This window comes from Cyprinodon variegatus, unplaced genomic scaffold, assembly GCF_000732505.1.
Source record: "Cyprinodon variegatus isolate N-32 unplaced genomic scaffold, C_variegatus-1.0 Scaffold144, whole genome shotgun sequence".
In the NCBI taxonomy this organism is placed as follows: domain Eukaryota; kingdom Metazoa; phylum Chordata; class Actinopteri; order Cyprinodontiformes; family Cyprinodontidae; genus Cyprinodon; species Cyprinodon variegatus.
The window spans coordinates 759883-781549 of NW_015150597.1; the positions used below are offsets into that span (position 1 = coordinate 759883).

The 21667-nt window shown below is 37.5% G+C and overlaps 1 protein-coding gene across 1 annotated transcript in view; it reads left to right on the plus strand.

The window, feature by feature from the left end:
* Window positions 1–1013: 1013 nt before the first annotated feature.
* Window positions 1014–21667, plus strand: part of osbpl10 (oxysterol binding protein like 10) — a 111063-nt gene continuing 90409 nt past the window's right edge. Inside the window, exons 1-2 of the mRNA XM_015376967.1 lie at window positions 1014–1641; window positions 19112–19287. Coding sequence (XP_015232453.1) covers window positions 1382–1641; window positions 19112–19287 — 436 coding nt within the window. The 5' untranslated portion in view covers window positions 1014–1381. The remainder of the gene's footprint in view (window positions 1642–19111; window positions 19288–21667) is intronic.

The following is a 21667-nucleotide window of genomic DNA, read 5'->3' on the forward strand; positions in this document are numbered from 1 at the left end:
AAATACTCTGTAATTCCGATAAAACTTGCTCGATAGCCACGCTAACGCTAGTTTCATCGGCTGAAGCCGCCATGTTCTTTAGACTGAACTGTCGCACTTCTCGTTGCATCACACCTCAACCTGCCTCAAAGCCAACGCTGATTGGACGTTCGTTTGGTGAACAGCTCCAAATTTTCTTCAACATAGAGTCTCCAGACTGATTAGCAAGTGAAATCTTGAAAGCTCGCGAGATCAGGATGGTCTCACGAGGCTAGGGGACACCTTCACATGATCCGTTCAAGTTCCCATTGGAAATCCGAGTGTCAGTCCTCTCCATTACTGCTCCGGGTCCAACGTTTGTCTACTTGTCCGCTCTCCAACATGTTCACTATTCTCTGGATTAATCCACACAGACTGGATTCGATGATTGACAGGTTCCCCCCAAACTTCCGGTTCATTAGTTCACTGAGTACCAGATCCTACCCCTGTCCTCATTACAACTAATAAACCTGTTGAACTTTTCTCAGTGTATCTCTGAGTGGTTTCTCTGCATTTGGGTCAGATTCCGTTAACTGATCATGACACTCACCAAAATTCTTAAATAGATTTTGCTTGAAATTCACTCAAGAATGCCGTTGCCTCTTTGGCAGGTGCACCTCTTCCAAACCTACTTTTTTTTTCTTCTGATCTTATACTGTTTGTTAATATATTGCTTCTTATCTCCAGGCCACATTAGTCCAACGTTAAGAAACAATTAATTAAAACATTTTTAAGGTACATGTGATTAATCTCCATATGAGTTTCGCTGTTTCAAATGAGGGACAAAAAAATGTTAATGTTAAAGTTTTTTTTCCTACAATTTCTTTAGACAACCCTGTGAGATATGTTTTTTTTTCCCTTGGGAAAAAGTCTAAACTCTTTATAGGTTTATTTTGATTGCTTTCTCCTCCCTTGACGTGATCTATGTTTGTTGGCATGCATCATAAAGTAATGCAATGATTGTCCTGCAGCTGTAACAACACACACTGCTGTGTTTCGGTGTGAAACGTGACTCATCTCAGGGTTTTCCTGCCTTTTTTGCATTGTAACATCCGGGGGCAGGTCCACAGTGTGGAGTGGGAGGGTCTGCTCTCCTTCCCAGCAGGAAAGACGCTGGAGCAGAAACAGTTTGGCAGAGCGCACACTGCAGCAGAGGAGAGCTCGGCTTCAACACACCGAGGATTATGTCCGCTTCCTGGGGACGCTGCAACCAGCTGATGTCTATCCACCGCCTCTGCTTCAGCCCAGCGGTCACTCATCGCCCTATTTACCCCATGCTCTGCTGAAATACCTCTACTACAGGCTGCTGTTTCAACTCCATCTCTATCCTCCGCCTCCTCTCCTCCAGCGTCCCAAAGCCAGGATGGAAAATACGCTCTGCAGTCCCGGGACCAACAGGACCAACTCCTCCTCGTCGTCACCCAAGAAGCCCGCAAGTCGGAGCGGTTCGCATAGCCCATTATCCGGATCTCTGGGAGGCTCGTTTGGAGCTGGAGGCGGCCGGGGGACGTTGCAGGGCAGCGGGGGGAATCTGCAGCAGCAGCAGCAGCTTCATGCGCGCAGGAGGCAGCTGGAAGGAGTGCTGAGCAAATACACCAACCTGATCCAAGGCTGGCAGAACAGGTAGGCGCACAGGTGGAGCAGTGGGCGGCAGTGGACACATCACGATCACTGTGGATTCATACTTCGTGTTTTTATTTGCTCCGTCCACGTTGCACTTTTGTGCATCACGTCACTGTGACGTGGAGGAGGAGCCCAAACTTTAAGGCCCAGGCCTTTTTTTTTTTTTTTTTTTACACATGTATTTCTGCACAACTATGACATCATTCTGAAGTTTTAAAAGTCACATTTTCATTGGTGGAATAACAAATCCAACAAACAGGCTTATTGGTTAAGTTTTCTATATGGTAAAAAGTCTGCATTTAATTTTATTAAGGATAAAATTAGACAAAGCAAAGTTAAAAAATATATAGGAAAGCCCCAAAAAGTATGTTTGTTGTCACTTGATGTTCTGTTCTTCTTTCTGTCTAGTGAGAAGTGAGACTTGTGTTAAAAAGTTTCACTAATTGCCTTTTTTTTCCAGAAAAAACATTCTCATTTTTGAACTTATATTTTCATTCGCTTCAACATGTAACATTTGTAAAAAATTGCTTTGTTTATATAAAGTTCCATAGTCTTGAATTTCACTTGTGAAAATAGGCATTAGTGATCTCTAATATCTTAATACAATCTAAACTGTTTTGAAATAGCTGTTGAGCTTGTAGGTAATCTTACAGAGTGACCTTGAGCAAAATTATAAATACCAGGATCTGTAAAGGTTATCACGAGAACGCAACGAGATTGCACTTTTCAACCTCACAATACAGGCTTTAATGGGAAGGCAACTGGACTTTGCCTCAGTTTTTTCCTGAAACCTATCCAGGAGTCTCTGTCTATTCTGTCAGCTCTCAACGGAGTAAACAGCAATTGGAGCAGTGATGTTTTTAAGCAGCATGACAGTCCAAGTCATGCAAATCAAATAGCAATCCTCGTTATTCTGGATTGTTGGAGTCCGCCCCCTCCACAGTTCTTCCACTGCTATCTGCAATATGAGCCCTCATAAGGATCTATTTAACCCCCCCGCCACCATGAACGTTGGATATTTCTGTACTTCCACCATCTCTTTAAATTGTACTGCTGATTAGTCTACACAATTAGTATTTTATAAGCTTATGATAGCAGTATGAGAGGGTGTAGGTGACAGGGCCTGTGTGGAGTTGTACACACCTGCAAGTTAAGTTTTTTTCCATGACTAATTATAAACCTTATTGGCCCTTGCTCAGGGTTTTTTCTCCTCCTCTTTATCACTACATATGAGGCCTGCAAGCTTATGTGTAATTTGGAGGTGTGACGCTTTAACCCATTTGAGCCCTTTATGGCAAAACCAGGAAAAAAACATGTGAGTGGAGATTGATCCATCGTGAGTTAAAGTCGTGTCTTTTATTTCTCAATCATTGCTTTGTTGAGGCCTCAAGCGTTAAAAGTATAGCACTATAATAACAAAACAAAACAAAAGATATGATTGCCAGATATTGCTAGCCTGGTACAGCTAGACTGATTTACATGGAGCCTAATTCAGTCTGGTTAAGCCGGGTATGCACTATGCGAGTAATTTTTTTTTTTGCCCGGTTGTGCAAAAGAATTGGGCCAACTTTCCGCAAGCAATGTAGTTAGAGACCTGAAGAAGTGATTATTGCACTGTTTTTCCCAGTTTTACGTCCGTCCGCGGATCTGCTTTTTTCGTCTGTCTGGCTGCGCATGCGCACTGATCTGTATTTTCGAGGAAAAACGTCCAAAACGTACGAAATACTTTGCATAACTTTTTGTACGATTTCATATGAACTGATAATGAGAATATGTCGCCAGATCTGGCTGGACCAATCACAGCTTGACATAAGGTACTTTGTGATGCATCACTCTCGACAAATTTTTGCTTTTCTACTAGCATGAGAGCAAGATGGCAAGTTTGTTTCTACAACACAGTAATGTTGCAATGAAAGTAACCCACTAGAGAGCACACCTTATATCCTCAGATTGCTTTGGCAAAAGCAGCAGAAATTGTTCACTGAAGAGTTTCTTGAATGGCTTGTCATGTTTCAATCATAATATTTTGAAAATGGAGTGCATTGCTTGGAGTTTTTGCATCACATCTGTAGTTATCTAATTGGTACTTACCTGATGAGGCGGTTACTTAAGCCTTTGAAGTGGAGCTCTACCAGCGTTTTGCCAGACACAACAAAACCTATTTTAATTAATTTATAATGTTTTTTTCTTTAAAATATTCATCCCCACTGCGCCATTGAGCCACTCTGTCAGGTAAAAAATTACCTGCAGGCCATGAATAAATATATACATATTGAGAGAAATCAAAAACTTTGTTTTGGGTCCTTTCTACGTGTATTTAGTTCAGGTTAGATTAAACTTGATGTCTCAAAATCCTAAAAGAATGATTTACATAACCAAATCAATAATTGTATCTAGTTTAGAGTGAAAACCATTAGTTTGAATGAACAGTTACATGTTGCACTTTTTTCAGTGCATGTTCATGCACACGTAGCAATAAGAATAGTGATTATGGGATTTTTGTTGCCATTATCTTCCACTTCTCTTTCCCCAAGGGTTACGGTACTAATGGTGTTGGTTAAACAAAGAAAACAGTAGAGACAGAAAGCATAAAGGTATAGTTTTATTTATTGGCTTGTTTCTGTTTTTCCCACAAGCCCTCACCTAGTCCCACAGCTCCACCACAGGGCACCCAGTACCCAGATATCCTGCTATTGTGTAGGTTTGGCTTCTTAAATCGAAACATATGCAGATCCTAACAGCTGGTGCTTTATTTGGTTTCAAAACAGTGTTGCATTAAAGGGAATATTTTTCTCTATGGCCAAACTGTGATTTCCTGGAAGGAAGGAATGATAAGTCTTTTTGTTACTGTATAATACTGACAATCTGTGACAGTGGCAAATCATTATATGTATGATTGGAAGCCAAAAAAAAAAACTGTTTTTGAAGGGAGTTTAAAGCAAAGATTGGGTGAGACACAACTGTTTTGGGGATTTTAAATTTACTTTGTAAATCTCAAATCAAAAATGGGCTGCATCTATCTTCAGTAGTTTAAACTGTTATAAAACCTATTGAATCCCTTTTATCTTTTTCTCCGTCACAGTAATGTTTACTTCCAGTTTGTGTCATTATACAATATTAGACAAGAAGAAAAAAGTTTGTGATATTATTTTATTGGCTATCTAGCTTATCACTGTTTGCATGAAGTTGTTTATGCCAACCATTACCAAATGAGGTAATAGATATCGGTAGAGCTTACTAACAGATAATCTTTTGTAAGTTTTACTTTGCACAACACCTCTATGGCACACATAGTCCTGGCTCCTCACTTCTGCTCTCAGTGTTCATTGCTAGTGTAGAATGGTGATTTCTGTGTAGATTTCTCCATATTTAGTGTATAATTATTTTTTAAAAGCCTAAATATATTTTATTTATTCAGTCAAGACTTTTTGATTTTTTTTTTATTCAAAACTTCTGGTATTTAATAATGACATGTGCCTTTTGTTGCAAGGTTCCAAGAGCCTTTGGAAGTAAAACAGGCCCACAGCAATATAGGTTCTCTACTGTGGTTTACAGTAAGTATGGGAGGCTTTTACAGCTTTAGCCTCATCTGACCGAAGAACATTAGTCCAGCTAAAGTCCTGGTAGCATTTAGCAAGTTCCACCTGTCCATGTTTATAATGCTTGCTTTCGTCCCAAAAAGTTGGTTTGCAGGTTGTTTAAAAAACTCTGGAAGAAAATAACCTTTGTCTTCTTTATTGGTGACTCTAAAAACTCTCATATAATCAACATAACCAGTGCTTTATTTTAATTACTTCTTTAATAAAATCTGCTCAACATATAGATATTTATGAACCCATTTGTTGCTGCCAAGGAATGTGTATAATTACAAGTATATTGTCCAAGCTTTATCTTTAGTTTCTTTTTTATTTAGACCTTGGTTATTACCTGCATTTGAGGTTGTCTAGATTTAATATGACTCAGATCCCTGCTCCAGAGTGGCGCCATTGCTTTGTAGTCATAGTTTAGTTGACCTGGTTTTCCCTATTATTTATGTTCACTGGTTGACCTTGATCAACTGAGTTTTGCCCTGATTATGTTCAAACGGCTGTGGCTGCTCTGCTGTATCAGAGACAGCTGGGCTGCTTTCACAGGGAATTATTTTACCTCTGCTTCATGCTCAGCTGATGCCTAGGTTGGAGGAAGTAGGAGTGTGGCAGAGCCAGCAGAAAGAGTGGTCAGAATGTGGACTGGAGAAAGGTTCTGCTCACTTAGAAAGTCTGTTCAGCAGATTACTTCATGGATCTCTCAAACTAAGAAAAATGGAGGAAGTTGTGTTGGGGCCTAATAAGGAAATTCAAAATGTCTTGTGCCACAAGGCTTGAATTGCAGCACTTATAAATATGACAGTGATATAAATCATAGTTTAAAAAACTGATTTCCTTTGCAAAATATAGTGTCTATCAAACGTGTTGTAGTCTTTTGAAGCTTTATTAAATTTATTAATGGGGATTTTATGTTCTAGAACAGGGGCAACCAATTAAAAATCAGCGGGGTCCGAATAAAGAAAATAATCAGCCAGTAAAGGTCAGGAGACATTTTTAAATATAATCTGTCAATTTAAACAGAATTTAACACTGAAATAAAATGAGGTTTTTATGCATCAAGATTCTACATTGAATTTTGAAATAAAAAAAAGTAAAAAAAGAAAATTTTTCCATTTTAAATGTAAAGTTTTTCTTTTTTTAAGTAGAGAATAACAATAGTTTACTTTGTTATATAGACAATTTCCTAAATTGATTGAAACAATTAATCGGATTAATTGAATATTGAAATAATGGTAAACTAATTTAGTAAGCAATAAATGGTTAACCGGAGTATAGAGACTCTTAAACATGTATTTAGCTGACAGGGAAACCCTCCTTGAACAGCAATTATATCATAACTGTAAAAACAAAAAACATGTAAACATTTTGCATTTAGAATAAGAAAACTTTTTCGTCTGTCAATATGCTCTATCCAAAACTTCCTAAGTGGAAAAGTTTTAGTTTCACCTGGTTTAATTCCATAAAAAATAAATTTTAACGAACGTTTGGTGATCAGATTATTAATCAATTGTTCAAAAATATAAAAGACAAAATAATCGTTAGTTGCAGCCCTAGTAACTGCAGCAGCTGGATTTTATTAGTGTTGGGTATTGGGGCCAGCTAAGCTTTTGGTTTCAGGCACACAGCCATAATGTCGCTTCTGAGTGTTGTTGTTTGTTTTTGTTGGATGGCTTGAAAAGAAAGAAATAAAATGGTTTGATCTGCCAGTCACTTCATTCTGCGGTTTTATTTTTATAAATAAAACAAATCGAAGCAGAGAGGAGAGAAGTGTTTTGGATTCCATGGTCGCTTTTGAAAGTGCTGGATGCATGTAAATTCTAAGCCAAACGCATCTTTATAGGAAAAGGTTGCCCTTCTAAAAGCTGAAGATTTTTCTTGAAAGTTTTGCGGAGACTGTTTTAAGGCATAATGGAAGCTCAAAAGAACACATTGAGGAAAATTGAGCCTGATTTCAGTCAGTTGCTGGAAATTAGTTAAAAAAGGTCTTGCTACAAAGACAAAGAATGTTCTTCCTGTTTAGAGACATCTTCGCTTTGCTGCTCTTATCCCTGGGTAGAAGTTTCTAAAAAGTAGAACAAAACATCTCTTTGTACCTAGGCCAATTAAGTTGAAAACATTTTTTATTTCCTTTTATAATCAGTAGGTCTGAATAATATGTTTTATAATTTATTTATTGTAGAGACAAATCAGAGCAAAGCTGTTACATATGTTTGGAATACAGGATGTACTTCAAATGTTTCCTTATCCAGTGCCTGTGTGGTGGCATGTTGTTGTTTTAGCATCGCTGCGGTTCTCATTATTAAGCTAAAGATTACTTTGCAGCAGCAGTCAAGATCACAGCAGCTCACTGTGGTGTGACTCATGCAGCATTTATGGACACCCTCCTCTCTGCCTCTTCCAGTTCATGCCAGCCAGAGTTTTCATAAGAAGTTCAGTGAGAGTTTTCTTAATTTAAAAGAACTGCTCTGGTGGTCACAGCTGTAGCTTAGAGCCAGACACAAAACTTCTGAACATTGTGGGTTTTTTTTTACATTTTTTTTAGGTATAAAGATTTTCTTTTTTGCTGTAGTGTTAACATAAATAATATATGATTCCCGTTTTGCAGCTTTAGTGTATTTGTTAATTTTTTTATTTTTTTTTGCAGTAAAATTTAGTTCTTTCCTCCCCACACAATAGCGGTACCCCATTGTGCCCGTGTGCTGTAGCAGTGCTGCAGAGGAGAAGGCTTTATGAAACTGTATATGATCTGGGCTTTATGCCAACATATGTGAGTGGGGAAGGGTACAGAGAGGGGGAGGCGGGAGAGGGGGGAAAAAGCTGTTCCCTTCTCTGTGAGCTGACAGGGAGGTGATGCACTGATCTGCATCTTGATGCGCACCTACAGTAGAAACCCTGGGTAACCTTTATTCCAAAGGCATGAAACTAACTACAGCACATTAGAATTGTTTGATGTGGAAATCTATTTCTAAATAAATATAAACGTCTTTTTTTTCATTAAGGATGTTATTTCTCTTAAAGCAAATGGAGGAATTCAACAGATGGATTTTCTCTTTTGCGATGATCCTACATGTCATGTCTCCATTTCAAAGAGCCTGAAGGCAATGATCTGGCTTTATGTGAAAGATTTCTTTCAGTGCACCCACCTGAGCCAGTGCTGTGGCCTCAAGATAAATAAGTCTGTGGACACAGATAGCTAATATTGTCCCAAACCTCTTGGAAATGTCAGCTGAACCCAAAGCTCCAGTCATATCATAAAAAATGATCTCTTCAAATCTCATAAGCCTCAGTTTGGCTCAATGCTGCGAAAGGAATAAGAGTCATTTTCCCTTTCTTTTTAAGGACGACAAAGAATCAAGGTTTGATTTGAAGCTGGTTGAAATGTGAGCCAAAACTTGATATGATGTAACATATCAAACCGGGAATGTTTAACTGTAGCTAATGCTTAGGCTAAATCTTTAAAAATACATTTAAAAAATATTTTTGTTAAATTGCTGTTTTTAAATCTAATCCATCTATAAAAACATACATACACTCATCACACGTATGCATTTACATTTACATAGCATCTCTTTGACAAACATATATGCACATTTTTGTGCATCTGATATTGTAGCATAAATAATGAGATCTGCAGCTTAGTACACACCATACACCATTGCAACATTATTTGCTCAAGTGTTACACAAATGTTTAAGTGATTAAGCTATGCAGATTCTTGTGTTTGCACCAATATATGAAGATTGTTTGGAGCAACTTACACAACAGTGGAGTAAGGCCTGTTGAATAATTAAATAACCACTTTGGTTTCCCTATGGTCTGAGGTGGGTTATGAACTTTCATTCCAAGATGATTTGATCATTCATTTAAAAAAATTCGGGGTTCTATGTTAGACTGATATGTTACAGTTTTGCTCTTTAGGTCAGATGGGTTCCTTTTAAGAAACACCATAATAAGTACTTTTTTCTCACACTTCCATATTTGTTTATACACCTAAATATATTATTTGATGTTTCATATAGATGTGTTTTTATTTTAACCTTAAACTTTAAAAAAGGATAAGCTTTTTGGTCAAACTCATGTTGTTATAACAGCATTTGTCACAGCAGCTTGAGGCTCATGCAATCGTAAACCCATTAGAGGGGAAAGAGCACTATCTGAACAATCTATTGGTCCCCAGGTGTTCGATGTTTAAATCCATTCAAAGCTAATATTTAAAAGTGCCTGCAGCATTTCATTATGGAAACATGTGAGGGAGATGAGCCCAGGTTCATTTGGAGCGATTATGGATGTTAGTCACGTTTCGGAGTGGATCATGTGGGGAGACACACAGCGTGGGTGTGTGTTTGTGTGTGAGGCCGCCTGTGTCATGTGGAATGTAAACCTTAGTGGAGCTAATTTTACACAGTGTGGGTGGACGTTCGTTAACATAAAGTGCTTTTGTGTAATGTGGGATGCTCTTCTGTGTGCATGTCAGATTGCTGGTGCAACAGCAGGCTAAATGTAGGTGAGAGAAAAAATAGATGTATACTCTCTGAAGACTTAGAGACTTAGACAAACTTTATAGTCATTTTGTATACAGTGTATACAAAGCAAAATTTAGTTTTGTATAGTTTTGTATGGCTATCATTTTGTACAGCTCTTAAGACGTTTCCATTTACAAGACACTTCCATTGAAGGCTAATATATATATGTTGCAATTACTGCAGACAAGTCTTTTAAAAAAATTCTATTATTTATATATAAACATATATTCTATTGTTGCACCAGCACCACTTTACCTACTGTAATGTTGCAGGTGTTACACACCGAGGTACTTCTCCATCATTAATAAACACATGTTTATTACAGATAAACATATAAAGTAACACAAATAAGACCTGCAGTAAATTCTACACAATAAAAAAAAAATATACATGACATTTGGATCATTTTATTATGTTTTTATTATACATTAATATGACGAAATATCTACACTACAAAGAAATTGCATTTATTTTTTGTTAGAACTATAGCAAAACAGGGTTTACCAATTTATTTGTGGTTTTGTGGTCACAACAAAACTTTAGGAAAAAAAGAAAGAAATAAAACTTTATTTTTCTTACAATAGAGAAATGAACTCTCTACATTTGACCCATCCCTTTGGGGAGCAGTGGGCTGCCATTGTGTGGCACCCGGGGAGCAGTGTGGGGTTCAGGATCTTGCTCAGAGACCCAGAGTACTGGCTGTGGGGACCGAACCGGATACTTGCAACCTTCCCCAGAGCACGAGCTCACTAATCTAACCACTAAGCCAACACTCACACAACAACAACACACACTAAATGTTAAAGATATTACCCCCTTGGATTGGCTCATNTACATATGAGAAGATATAGAAACATTTAAAGATAAAAATATCCAGATTTGTGCTGTCAGGATGTTCATGGTCAACAGCTGTGGATAGAAATGGGTAACATTTATAAGCAAAAAGCTCATTTTACGCTTCAGTCCATCCCCTTAGAGGAGAGTATGAAGTTGAAGCAGAACAGTTACAGTAAAGCTTTTCATTCCAGTCGAGCTCTGGCTCCTTTAGCATAAACACAAAGATGGCTCTTGTGTCTGTGAGGATTTATGCAATTTCAGGACAAACACCATCTCTGCAGGCTTAGTGTGGTCATTGAAGTCTGGGTGTAGTTAAGGCTGATTTGTTCTGCAGAGCTGGACTGCGAGCAGCTTTTGTGAATTGTGGCCAAAAGCTACTTTACCAGTGTGGCTGTATGGAGACAGAGTTAAGAAAGCGATGGGAAATATTTTAGATTTAAATAAGTTTTAGACTTGCTCTGGTTAATGAGGACTTTCCATGCAGTCTGGCTTTCTGTCTCTGTTTATGAAATGTGAGTTGGTATCTAAACACTTGTATGCACATCAAAGAATATAAAACATTTAGAGCGCTCGCAATCTTCTTTTCAAACATCTCATCATATGAAATGAGGCTTTGATCTTGTAGAATTGAGGATCCTGAATCTATGCCTTCTTAAGTAGTCAAGAGTATAAGGAGCACACGGGGAGGATGAATCATTCCTTTTCAAATGCACTCAGGACCACATTTCTTTGATTAAAGCTGTGAGGTAATACAGCTTTCCTGTGAGTGTCTGTTGTTGATAAAAGGAAGAATATTTATAGATTTAGCTTAGTATCTTGGTAATTCTAGTGTCAGGTTAGACTTTTGATATCCAACTTGAGGAATTCTATCTGTTGCAGGTTTCTGTAGATGCCTTTTAGCAGCAAATGCGACGGAATTTTATGGACTTCCCAGCTTTAAATTAGGACATTATCTCTGTACAGAGTAGATCAATCTGTAGTTATTGTTGGTTGATCCAAAGTAAATAAAGCTTGGTAACAAGTGCCTTAAAACAATCAAGCGTTTGTAAATGAGCAAATCTGACTCAACTTTGTGAACATACAAATAGGTGTTACAATGATGCCAAGAGGTGGGAACAATCGATTTAGAGAAGCGACTGTTGTTGTCTATCAATTATTAAAGGGAAACGCCTTTTTTTTTTTTTACATTGGGCCCTTTATTTTACTTTATTACATCATGTTCTACTCACCCATATGAGTTTTGTGTCATTTGGAGCCGTTTTGAAGATATTATATCCAAGTAACGTCTTCCTATGGGCAAACTAAACTGTTCATAATTTGTTCTTTATGGTACGCCAGCATTCATAACATGTAGGTGAATCACTGTCCCCCAGACATCCACGATTACATTTTTTATATTTATATCTTTTAAAAACAAAGCGGTGCGTGTATGACGTCATCCGCACGAGCCGGCTACCATTCATTCTTCCTGTCCACTTAACTGCTGCTAGTTTTACTCCCATGCCTGGAAGAGGTCTAGTGCTACTACCACAGATGATCTCGCTCTCGAAATGAAATTGAACGATTCAGATTAGCTCGCCGAATGAATAGAAGGGGTAGAGCGTAGCCGCCTGTGGCCCGGGCTTCCTGTCACAACTCCAGTCCGGCACGCAAATGACATCATACACGCACCGCTTTGTTTTTAAAATATATAAATATGAAAAATATAACAGCAGCCAGGCTTTTAAAATTACTAAAACTAATAGCATCACATAAGATCAGCATTCAGCAACACACTGCAGGCTGGCTACGTAAACAGACAGCCTGACTTTTCAGGACAGTATCGTATTTGCTTTTATATTAGTGTAACTCTATAAAGAGCAGAACAGCAAAAAGGATCATATGCCTCACAGATAGTACTTTAAAATTACCCCTACATTTATCTCAGACGAATGCAATCATTGGGTGCATCAAAGATGGAAAAGAAGCTGAGTAAAGGGAGCTGGTGAATCACTTTGTGGCATGGAAAGGAAACAAGCTAGATGATTTTGGATCTCAGCAGAAGCAGGAACAAGTTGAGACCTATTAACCTCATGGGAAAAAGAAGTGGAGGGGTGGAGGAGTATAAATACCTTGGTGTTCACTTGGACAACAAACTAGACTGGAGACACAACTGTGAAGGCGTCTAGAAGTAGGGACAGAGCAGACTGTACTACCTAAGGAAGCTTAGGTCCTTCTGTGTTTGCAGCAAGATGCTACATATCTTCTATAAGTTTGTTGTGGAGGGTATGATCTGTTCCTCCAACCTCTGCTTGGGTAACAGTATTAGAGCCAATGACTTGAAAAAGCTCAACAAGCTAATAAAGAAGGCCAACTTCTAGAGTCGTAGGAACTCCCCTAGAACCTGTGGAGATTATTTCACAAAGAAGAATTCTTCATAAAGGGAAGAACATTATGGACAACAGTGGGAATCCTCTTCCGAAGATTTTTAAACAGCAACAGAGTGACTTTAGTCAGAGGCTTCTCCAGATCCGGTGCAAGACAGAGAGCTTTAGAGGATCCTTCTTGCCTACAGCTATCAACACCTAAAACAGCTGTTTAAAAAATATAGTATGAGTTAATGCAATATTTAATTTCCCGTTGGGATTAATAAAGTATTTTTAATTGAATTGATTCTAAACTTATTACATTTTTTAAATTCTTGTATTGCAACAGTGAAATGAAGTTGTTACTCAAGGAAATATAGAGATTATTTATCCGACAATAATTATTCTTCAAGTTTTGATGTAAAATTAGGTGTTTACTTTAGGATGTTATACAGAATTGACTGTGAGAGGTACTTTACTTGAAACAAATAGATTAGATCACTGTTAGACATAAGACAAAGTGGTGCAAGTCAGAAAGGAGTAATTTATTCAGCAAATGAACTAAGAAGACCAAGGAGTTCATTACTTATCCAGATAAATGGACAGAGATTGAAGGAAATGCAAGGAGGCTGAGAAAAAATAAATAAATAATACAAAACATGTATCTGTTAGCTCCAGATTAAACATGTGTTGAGAGCCAGTGATTGTTTATCTAATTTTTATATTAGAGTTAATCACATCTTCCGTGTTTGATGGTTGTGTGAGTCTGAAAGACTGTGATGAATATTACAGAAAGTAGCTTCTAACATGCATACAGTTTTTCACAGTCACTTTACTACAGAGCAACTTCCACTGATCCTCACTGCCAACATTGAGGGTGATTCACTCCCTCGCTCTGCTATGTTGTCCCCCAGAGCATTTTTGAGAATTAACCACCAAACAAGCAGCGAGATGCAATTCTGCTGACGAGCTTGTCCTCGAAGCATTGAATAGGATTGCAGTAAGAAATAGGAGCAATACTGCTGATTAGAATAAATGGCCTTTCTAGGCTTTTTATGCAGCCTAATTGTTGTTGTGATTTATTGGAATAATGGGAAGACCGAATAAGCTCTTTTTAATGCAAATTTTAATTGATACCAACTGGAAATTAAAAGTAGTTTTCCTGAAAAAAATGTGTTTGCAAAGTTTGTTTTTGCTGTAATCTAGTATAGATTTTCATCCATCCATCCATCTCCTGCATGGTCCTGTCAGGATCGTGATGGGGCTGGTGCCTATCTCCAGCAGTCTATGGGTGGGAGGCGGAGACACACAACCATGCACACACTCACACTTAAGGACAATTTAGAGAAGCTAAACAACCTAAAAGTCATGTTTTTGGACTATGGGAGGAAGCCGGAGTACCCGGAGGGAACCCACGCATGCACCGGGAGAAAATGCAAATTCCATGCAGAAAGACCCTAGGCTGGGAATCAAAACCTGAATTCTACAGGTAAAAGGTTAAGCAAAAATACCAATGTTTTGAGTCATAACTGTTGAAAGATGTTTTACATTCTCTGCTTATTGTTTTTTTTATATATAAAAATAAAAACTAGAACTACTGATCCTAAACAGATCTCCAATGCCATGTTTTTAGTTGTAATTATGTATTCCCTATGGTTCAAGTAACTTTGTGAGCTTTACAGTCTGATAGTAGCTTATCTTGGTTTAGTGCCCATCAAGTGAGCCCATAGTAAGCTGTTCTTCATATCAGCAGATGCTTTGACTCTCTGAACATATTGTCAGCATTTGTATAAAGGCAGGCATACATTAAAAGAAGCATACATTAAAAGAAGCAATTTGAGTGTTCTATTTGCAATTAAAATATTTCCAAGCAGTTTTTAATAAAGAAGGACCAGGAAGTAGTTTTTTGTTGCTCTGGGTTAAACATTAATAGGTTGTGGTAAATTTCCTTCATCCATTGGAGATGAGACAGTTGACACAGCAGGCAATGGAGAGGACTAGAGCATTTCTGGTACAATATAGGTGCAAGTAAAACTGGAGAAGTCAGAGACATTACTTTATTACAGAGATCTACATTTCCAACTTGAATTCTTCAAGTTGGAAACTGGCTGGAATCTTTTGTTGTTTTTAGGGTTTCAATGATAAACGGCATACTAAATGTTATAGCACAGCAGTCCAGACTCTGGCAAAGCAAACCTTTTAAGTTAGTTCTTACAGCCATTCAGATATGGATTTGATGGGGTTCTTTGGACCTTTGTCCTGCTTCATAACTTTAATGTACTTGACATAACTTTAAAAGCAAGAAGAGGGGAAACAAATTAATGGATTCCTCCTGTTACAAGTTGCTCAAAATCTTATTTACCAAAGAGAACCCCAGACCATTAATCTGCCACCACCATGTTAGACTGCTGAAAATAATCTTTCTGTGACATGCAGCTTTGGCACCAAATGTTACTGTCCAATTAGCTTTACCTAAGAATATATTTTTTTACACATTTTGGAAATCATTGAGATGTTTTCTGGAAATACATTTTGTTCTTATTGTGACCAATCATCTTGCTTGAGGGAAGTGAGGCCTGAAGTGCTTTAGATATTGTTTTGTGGTTCTCCACAGCTCCTGCATTTGTTTTCTAAGCACTCCTGAAGGAATTTTGTTCATAACTGCTGCAACTGCTCCATGTTTTCTCCGCTGGTAAATTATGAATTTCATTGTAGTTTACATCAATCTGAATGTATTTAATGGGTTTATGATGCTATTCACATTGTTAGATTTAAACAGTTCAGTTGTTTCTCAGTTCTAAAGGTTTATTAGTAATAAGAACAAGTGATGTCTAATTTCACTTCTTCATGTAACAGGTTAGGGTATTCCATACTTATTTGTCCTGCTTTTCATATTTATTTATTTAGGTTGATCTGAAGCATTTCATTGTGAACACCAAAAATTGTGATTTGAATAAATCTTTAAGGCTAATGTTATATATATTTTTACCTTTAAGCTAAATCTGCTTGGTGGCAGGTTAGCACCTCATCTTAACTCCGGTATCATCTGTCCTTTAAGTTATAAAAACTGACTTTAGGACCTTGGGCTTTCCCCTTATAATATCAGGAAAGGAAGTCATAACTCATGACTTCCTTTCAAAACATTTTCTTAAGAAGTGTTAAAGAAACATGCTCAGAGCTACTAGACAATTTTATCTTTTCTTTGAATAGTTAAAACTCTGTCTCTCATTTTGCACTCAATTGAACATGATGATTTTAGATACTCGTTTAAAAACAGGTGAGAGGGAGAGGATTTTTATAATTAAGTTACTAAACAAATCATCTCAGTCATGTTGGTTATCATGCCGTAGTTCTTCAGGAATTGGCTACATAATCAGCAATATAGTAGAACCTCTATCCACCCTACACACCAAAATGCTACCTTTCATTTAACTACTGTTTGCAATTTCTACATTACAGTCAACTTTAATTTTGCTGTTTAAACTGTCCTTATTTCTGTCCCCCTGATCTTCCTTAAATCTGTTCAGAGTACCCTACTTTATTTTATGGTAGAAGACTGTATATGGTGCCAGCATATCAATTACTGCATTGCACTTTGAGGGCTGAGAACCTCCTCTCCAAAATGTGGTGATGATTTATTGAATTTAGTTATTAAACTATGGTCCATTCCCATCTGACCCCAGGAGTAAAAACGCTCTGCTGAATCTGTGGCCTTGCAGGTGTGGTATTATGAGCCGCACTGAGATGACAGACTGAGTATCACGCCCAAGGTTTGCTACCCGGCATCATTCATCATGTTAAAAGTCTGCAGTGAGCTTTAGCTGCAAAAAAGCCAAAACGGCCTGGAGGGGTCAACGGTAAAAGGCTCCATTCTGCTGACTGAACAACAGGGTGATAGGACTTGATGTTCTGTCAGGGTGGTATACATGCAGCACGCTAGGGAGAAAAAGAGCGTGCTGGATGTAAACTGACGCAGGCAGATTGTTCCCCGGTTGGCTCTGGTCGACATAAGTCAGCGCCTCCGCTGATAGAAGAGGGAAAGGCTGTGAGTGCAGATCAGTTTTCAAATGCAGGATCCACTGCTTCCTGTCTGTAAAAAAAACAAAACAAGGATATGAAGTCCTAAAAGATGTCAAGACATAAAACCGACTCTGCTGCATTTATATGAATGATATGAACAAAGCTGCATCATGAAGTTTTCTAAAAAAGAATATGTATGCATATCATTAGTAAATGGTAAGGTTATAAGTATAGATGGATTTAGCTTCTGTGTCATTCAGGCACCCATCGTATGCCTGTTGATCTCTTTTGTGTCCCCAGGGAACTGGTGACTTCCTCCAGTAGTCATTGATTTTAAGGCAGGTAAAACAATTCTCCACACCCTTATAGGGCAACACAGAACAAACAAGCATTTGGTGTTGCACGCTCCCTTTTATGCAAAACACACATATAAGGGAGCTGTGGCTAAAAATATATTTATGGAAGGGCACAAATGAAAGGGTGTGATGTTTGTTTTTTAAACACTTCTATTCATATCCCCCCATCATATTTGGATTTTATTTTTACTCTCTCCTACAAATTAAAAATTTGGTGCAACAGAAAGATGTGCCTAAGAGTAGTTTAGAGAAATCTTGCAACCTAACTGGGATAACATACAAACTCCACGCAGAAAGACTATTGACCTTCTTACAAAGCAGCAGTCTTAACACCTTCAACCCATGTCTGTGGAAGTAGTTTTCAAAATTTTCTATGAATAATATTCATATGTATTTTTTCCTCAGTCAATATTTATGGAGACTGATTTTGTCTGGAGGGTGCAAATCTTTTGGGGAATTATCTACCAAGTTTGTCTTGTCTACTCAGCAAAAGGAAGGCTGGAAAAAGTCTACAAACATCAGTTTGCAAGTCTTTAGATGCTCACAGGTATGGAAATTAGAATATTTATACCAAGGAGAGACTAAGTCCAATACTACTGGGGATAAAGACCAAGACCAAACTGAGTATAAACTGTTCTGTAGCCATTGCTCTGACCATAATAGTAGTATTTTTTTCCCGGTGTTGTGGTGTTTAAGGAAACTCTGGCATTAGATCATAGAAAGCATACCTCTAAAAGTAGATAGAAAGCAATCCTCTAAAAGTTTTACAGCATGGCAGGTTGCACTGTTGTGCCTTGCTTTTTCCATCCAATGCTCAGACACAAGATGATTTAGATGAAAGCCATGTGAGTAGAAACTCAGCTACATACCACTTGTCTAATGAAGAGTCTTGAAGTTTAACAACTTGGAAAACATTAAACACACAAACCAGACTACTCCAAAAAAGTTAATACAGTACATCCAGTATTGATGTGATTAATCCAGTTTAACTGGATTAATCCAGTTTAACTGGATTAATCAGAATAAGAGGAAGTGAACAGGTGAACACATACAGTATTTGTACTGTAAAATGCACCCCCCATCTCTTTGCATTAATTTGCAAAATTAGCAGCATTGTGCCTGAAAGCATTGGGCTGTGTAGTGATGCATGAATTTTAGAAATGACATTACAGGGCAAAGGTGATGTAGAATGGAGGCCACTGTGGACTGAAGCCTGTTTTCAACTGTAATGACCAGAGCAGATCGTTAGGCAGCTCAGACAGGCCAGTTTATTGGGCATAATATCCAATCCATTCACATCACAGGAGGTGAAATGCTTCTACCTCTCCTTGTCTTATAGGTTAAATATGTTACTGGCTCCGAATCTTCCGGTAAGAGACTAAAAAGGGAGAGATACAGTTACAGAGGAGCTCTATTTAATTTGTTAATCACAGTATGGGGATCATTCTGCAGTACTCCACGTCTGATTGCATCCTGCTCACGGATAATGGCTGGATGTCAGTCAAATGAATTGTTTGTGTATATGACATGAAGTTAAGAATATCATGCATGGGAGGAGAAAACTTTTAGGTTATGATGGTAATATTTTTTTGCATCATTTTACTTTTATTCATTTCCCCCCTCCTTTTCTCTTGCTTTTATTTCTCTTTCACACAACTGAAAAAGTTTCCCTGTAATAATGTAAGAAGCAAAATGATGGCAATGATAACAGTAATGGTGCATTTTCTATTCCCCTCTTGGCTTATTTTTCTGCTTCATAAATCTCTTAGTTGCCTTCTGTTCTGGTCTCTGTGTTCCCTCAGGTATTTTGTGTTGGATCCAGAGCTCGGCCAGCTGCAGTACTTCATCAACGAGCAGGGGAAAGCCCAGAAGCCCAGGGGGTCGCTACCCCTCATTGGTGCCTCGGTAACGACTAGTGACGAGGCTCCGTTCATGTTCATCGTGCACTCCGTCAATGGGGAGCTGTTCAAACTTAAAGGTATCACCTCATATTAAGTTAGATTGCCAATATATAAAAAAAAACTTTAAGTAAAATTGATGTCAAAGAAAGACTGCTGTGTTAAAAAGCCAATAACGATTGGAATTTTATGGTCCTTATAACATAGATTTGTCATGAGTCGCTAAACCTTCACCTCTAGTTTCAGACTCACTGTTGATGTGAAGATGCTATTGGCATATTTAACTTAGTTAGGGTTGAAACAATTGGATAAACCTGATTAGATGATAATTGTCAACTAATTTATTAATTGATTAATCATTAACTGGAGTATTGAGACTGTAAAATGTCCCTATAGCTGAGAGAGCAACCCACTTAGAGCAGTAATTATACAAAAATTGTAAAAACAAAATATGTAGACACTTTACATTTAAGATAAAAATCCCTTTTTCGTCTGTCAATATGCTCCATCAAGTGGAAAAGTTTTAGTTTCACCTGGTTTCATTTTTTTTTTTAAATCTTCTGTAGGGAACTTTTTGCTATCCGATTATTAATCGAGGAAATATTTCAAAATTAAGCTTTAGTTGGAGCCCTAAACTTAATTCATAACATTATATGATTTAAGTGAGAGGCCTTTTTACACGTGGGATGCACTTGAGGATGCGACTATTAGCCACATTTTTAGCCTCTCTAAATACTCATTAATTGTAATGAAAGCCTTAAAAAGGATCAAGCACAAAAGATCTAAAAGCAGTGTTTCAAAGATAGCTGTAAGCTAGTCATGCACAGGCTCACATACCTACATTTTCCCTTTTTCATGGAGCCTCAGGAAATCAAATCTTCCATCATGCATATGTACAGTTTGGAGGTGTTTGTGCTTCTGCCTGGGCCAAAGCTGTGGTTCATGGAGAGTGGAACATCACTATCTCAATGTCCAAGAGTTCTTGGAATAAAAAAGATATTTAGATTTTGTCTTTAGTTTTTGGCTTGTTGATATAATTTTGGCTTCAGCTGCTATGCCAAAGGTGATATATTAAATTAGTTGAAGTGGCACTGTATATCATGGATGCAACTGCTTCATTCAGCATAAACAAGAAACTAATGCTTAAATAATGAACAACCATATTCTTACTCCAAAGAAAGCTTGCGTTCTTAAATCATTTAGAGAACTCTCATACTCCATTATTGGGGAAGAATTTCAAGATGCATGTTCAAATATGCTCTGCATGACTCCAAAAAGACCAAAATATTATAATCACTGATTGCATTGCATTACTTATTCACAATATTAAATAAATAATGTAACAAATAATTGTAGCATAAATAATAAATTGAGTCATCATCTTAACTCTGTTTTAAAAGTAGGATAACAATGAATTAGTCTGCATTTTAAAAAAGCACCGTTCTTTAGACAAATAGCTTCAGTTGGAGCCTGTACGCTAGCTGGTGGCTGCGCTGAGGGCCTTTGCTCTCTGTGACCTGTATCTACTGAAGCGAGGACTACCTCTTTTTACTGTTGCTCCATTTGAGCTGCTGGAATGCCCCTTTACAGCCTCAAGGGAGAGGATTTCAGAATAACTTGGCCTATATTCCCTGAATAACTCCATGATCCAGTAAATTGAGCCAAGTGAAGAAAATGATCCAGAAAAGTCTTGGTTCTGTACTGTGCAGATAAAATTCAAGTTCTAGTAACTTTGTGAGATATCAGAATAATACATTAAAGCTGAGATCTAAATAGTTTTGATTTAATTAGATATCTAATTAGCTCAGACAGAAAAAAAAACTGTTATTGTGTTGAGAAAAGGTATTTGGTTCTTACATTTTTTGATGTGCCCTTTAGTCATATTTAATTATTCAAATCACAAAATACACATTGATATCAAACAAGTCTAATTAAATACAGAAAGCTAAATTACCATTATTTTAGTGACAATAAAACAACTACAGATAAAAGTAACTGTCCCACAGGGCTATAAAACGTTGTATATTCATTGGTACTAATAAAGAAACACTGGAGTTTCTGTTTGATGGCACTTAGTTATTTATAAATCCATCTTATGAAATGCATATACAGTTCCTCTTTGTAAAACTGTTCAAATCCAACCCCATTCCAGAGTTTTTATACAGGTATGCATGGTCTGTTTAGAGCCATGCAGCAGAAGCCCTATTAGAGTCAGTCCAGACCTGGACTAGGACCCAAAAGATAAAAAACAAAAAACAAAAAAATAATTCTATATAATTGTAACTTATAGCTATTTAGTGGACTTTATATGGATCTTTGCATTATTTTTCTGGCTTGTGTGGTTCAGTTTAGGGTCAGAAACTAATGGCTGCAATGTCTGTAAATATTTATCTATTTTTTTTTATAAGAGGCAGGCCTGAAGCAGAAAAAAGAATATAGTTATAACCAGAGGTGTCAAGT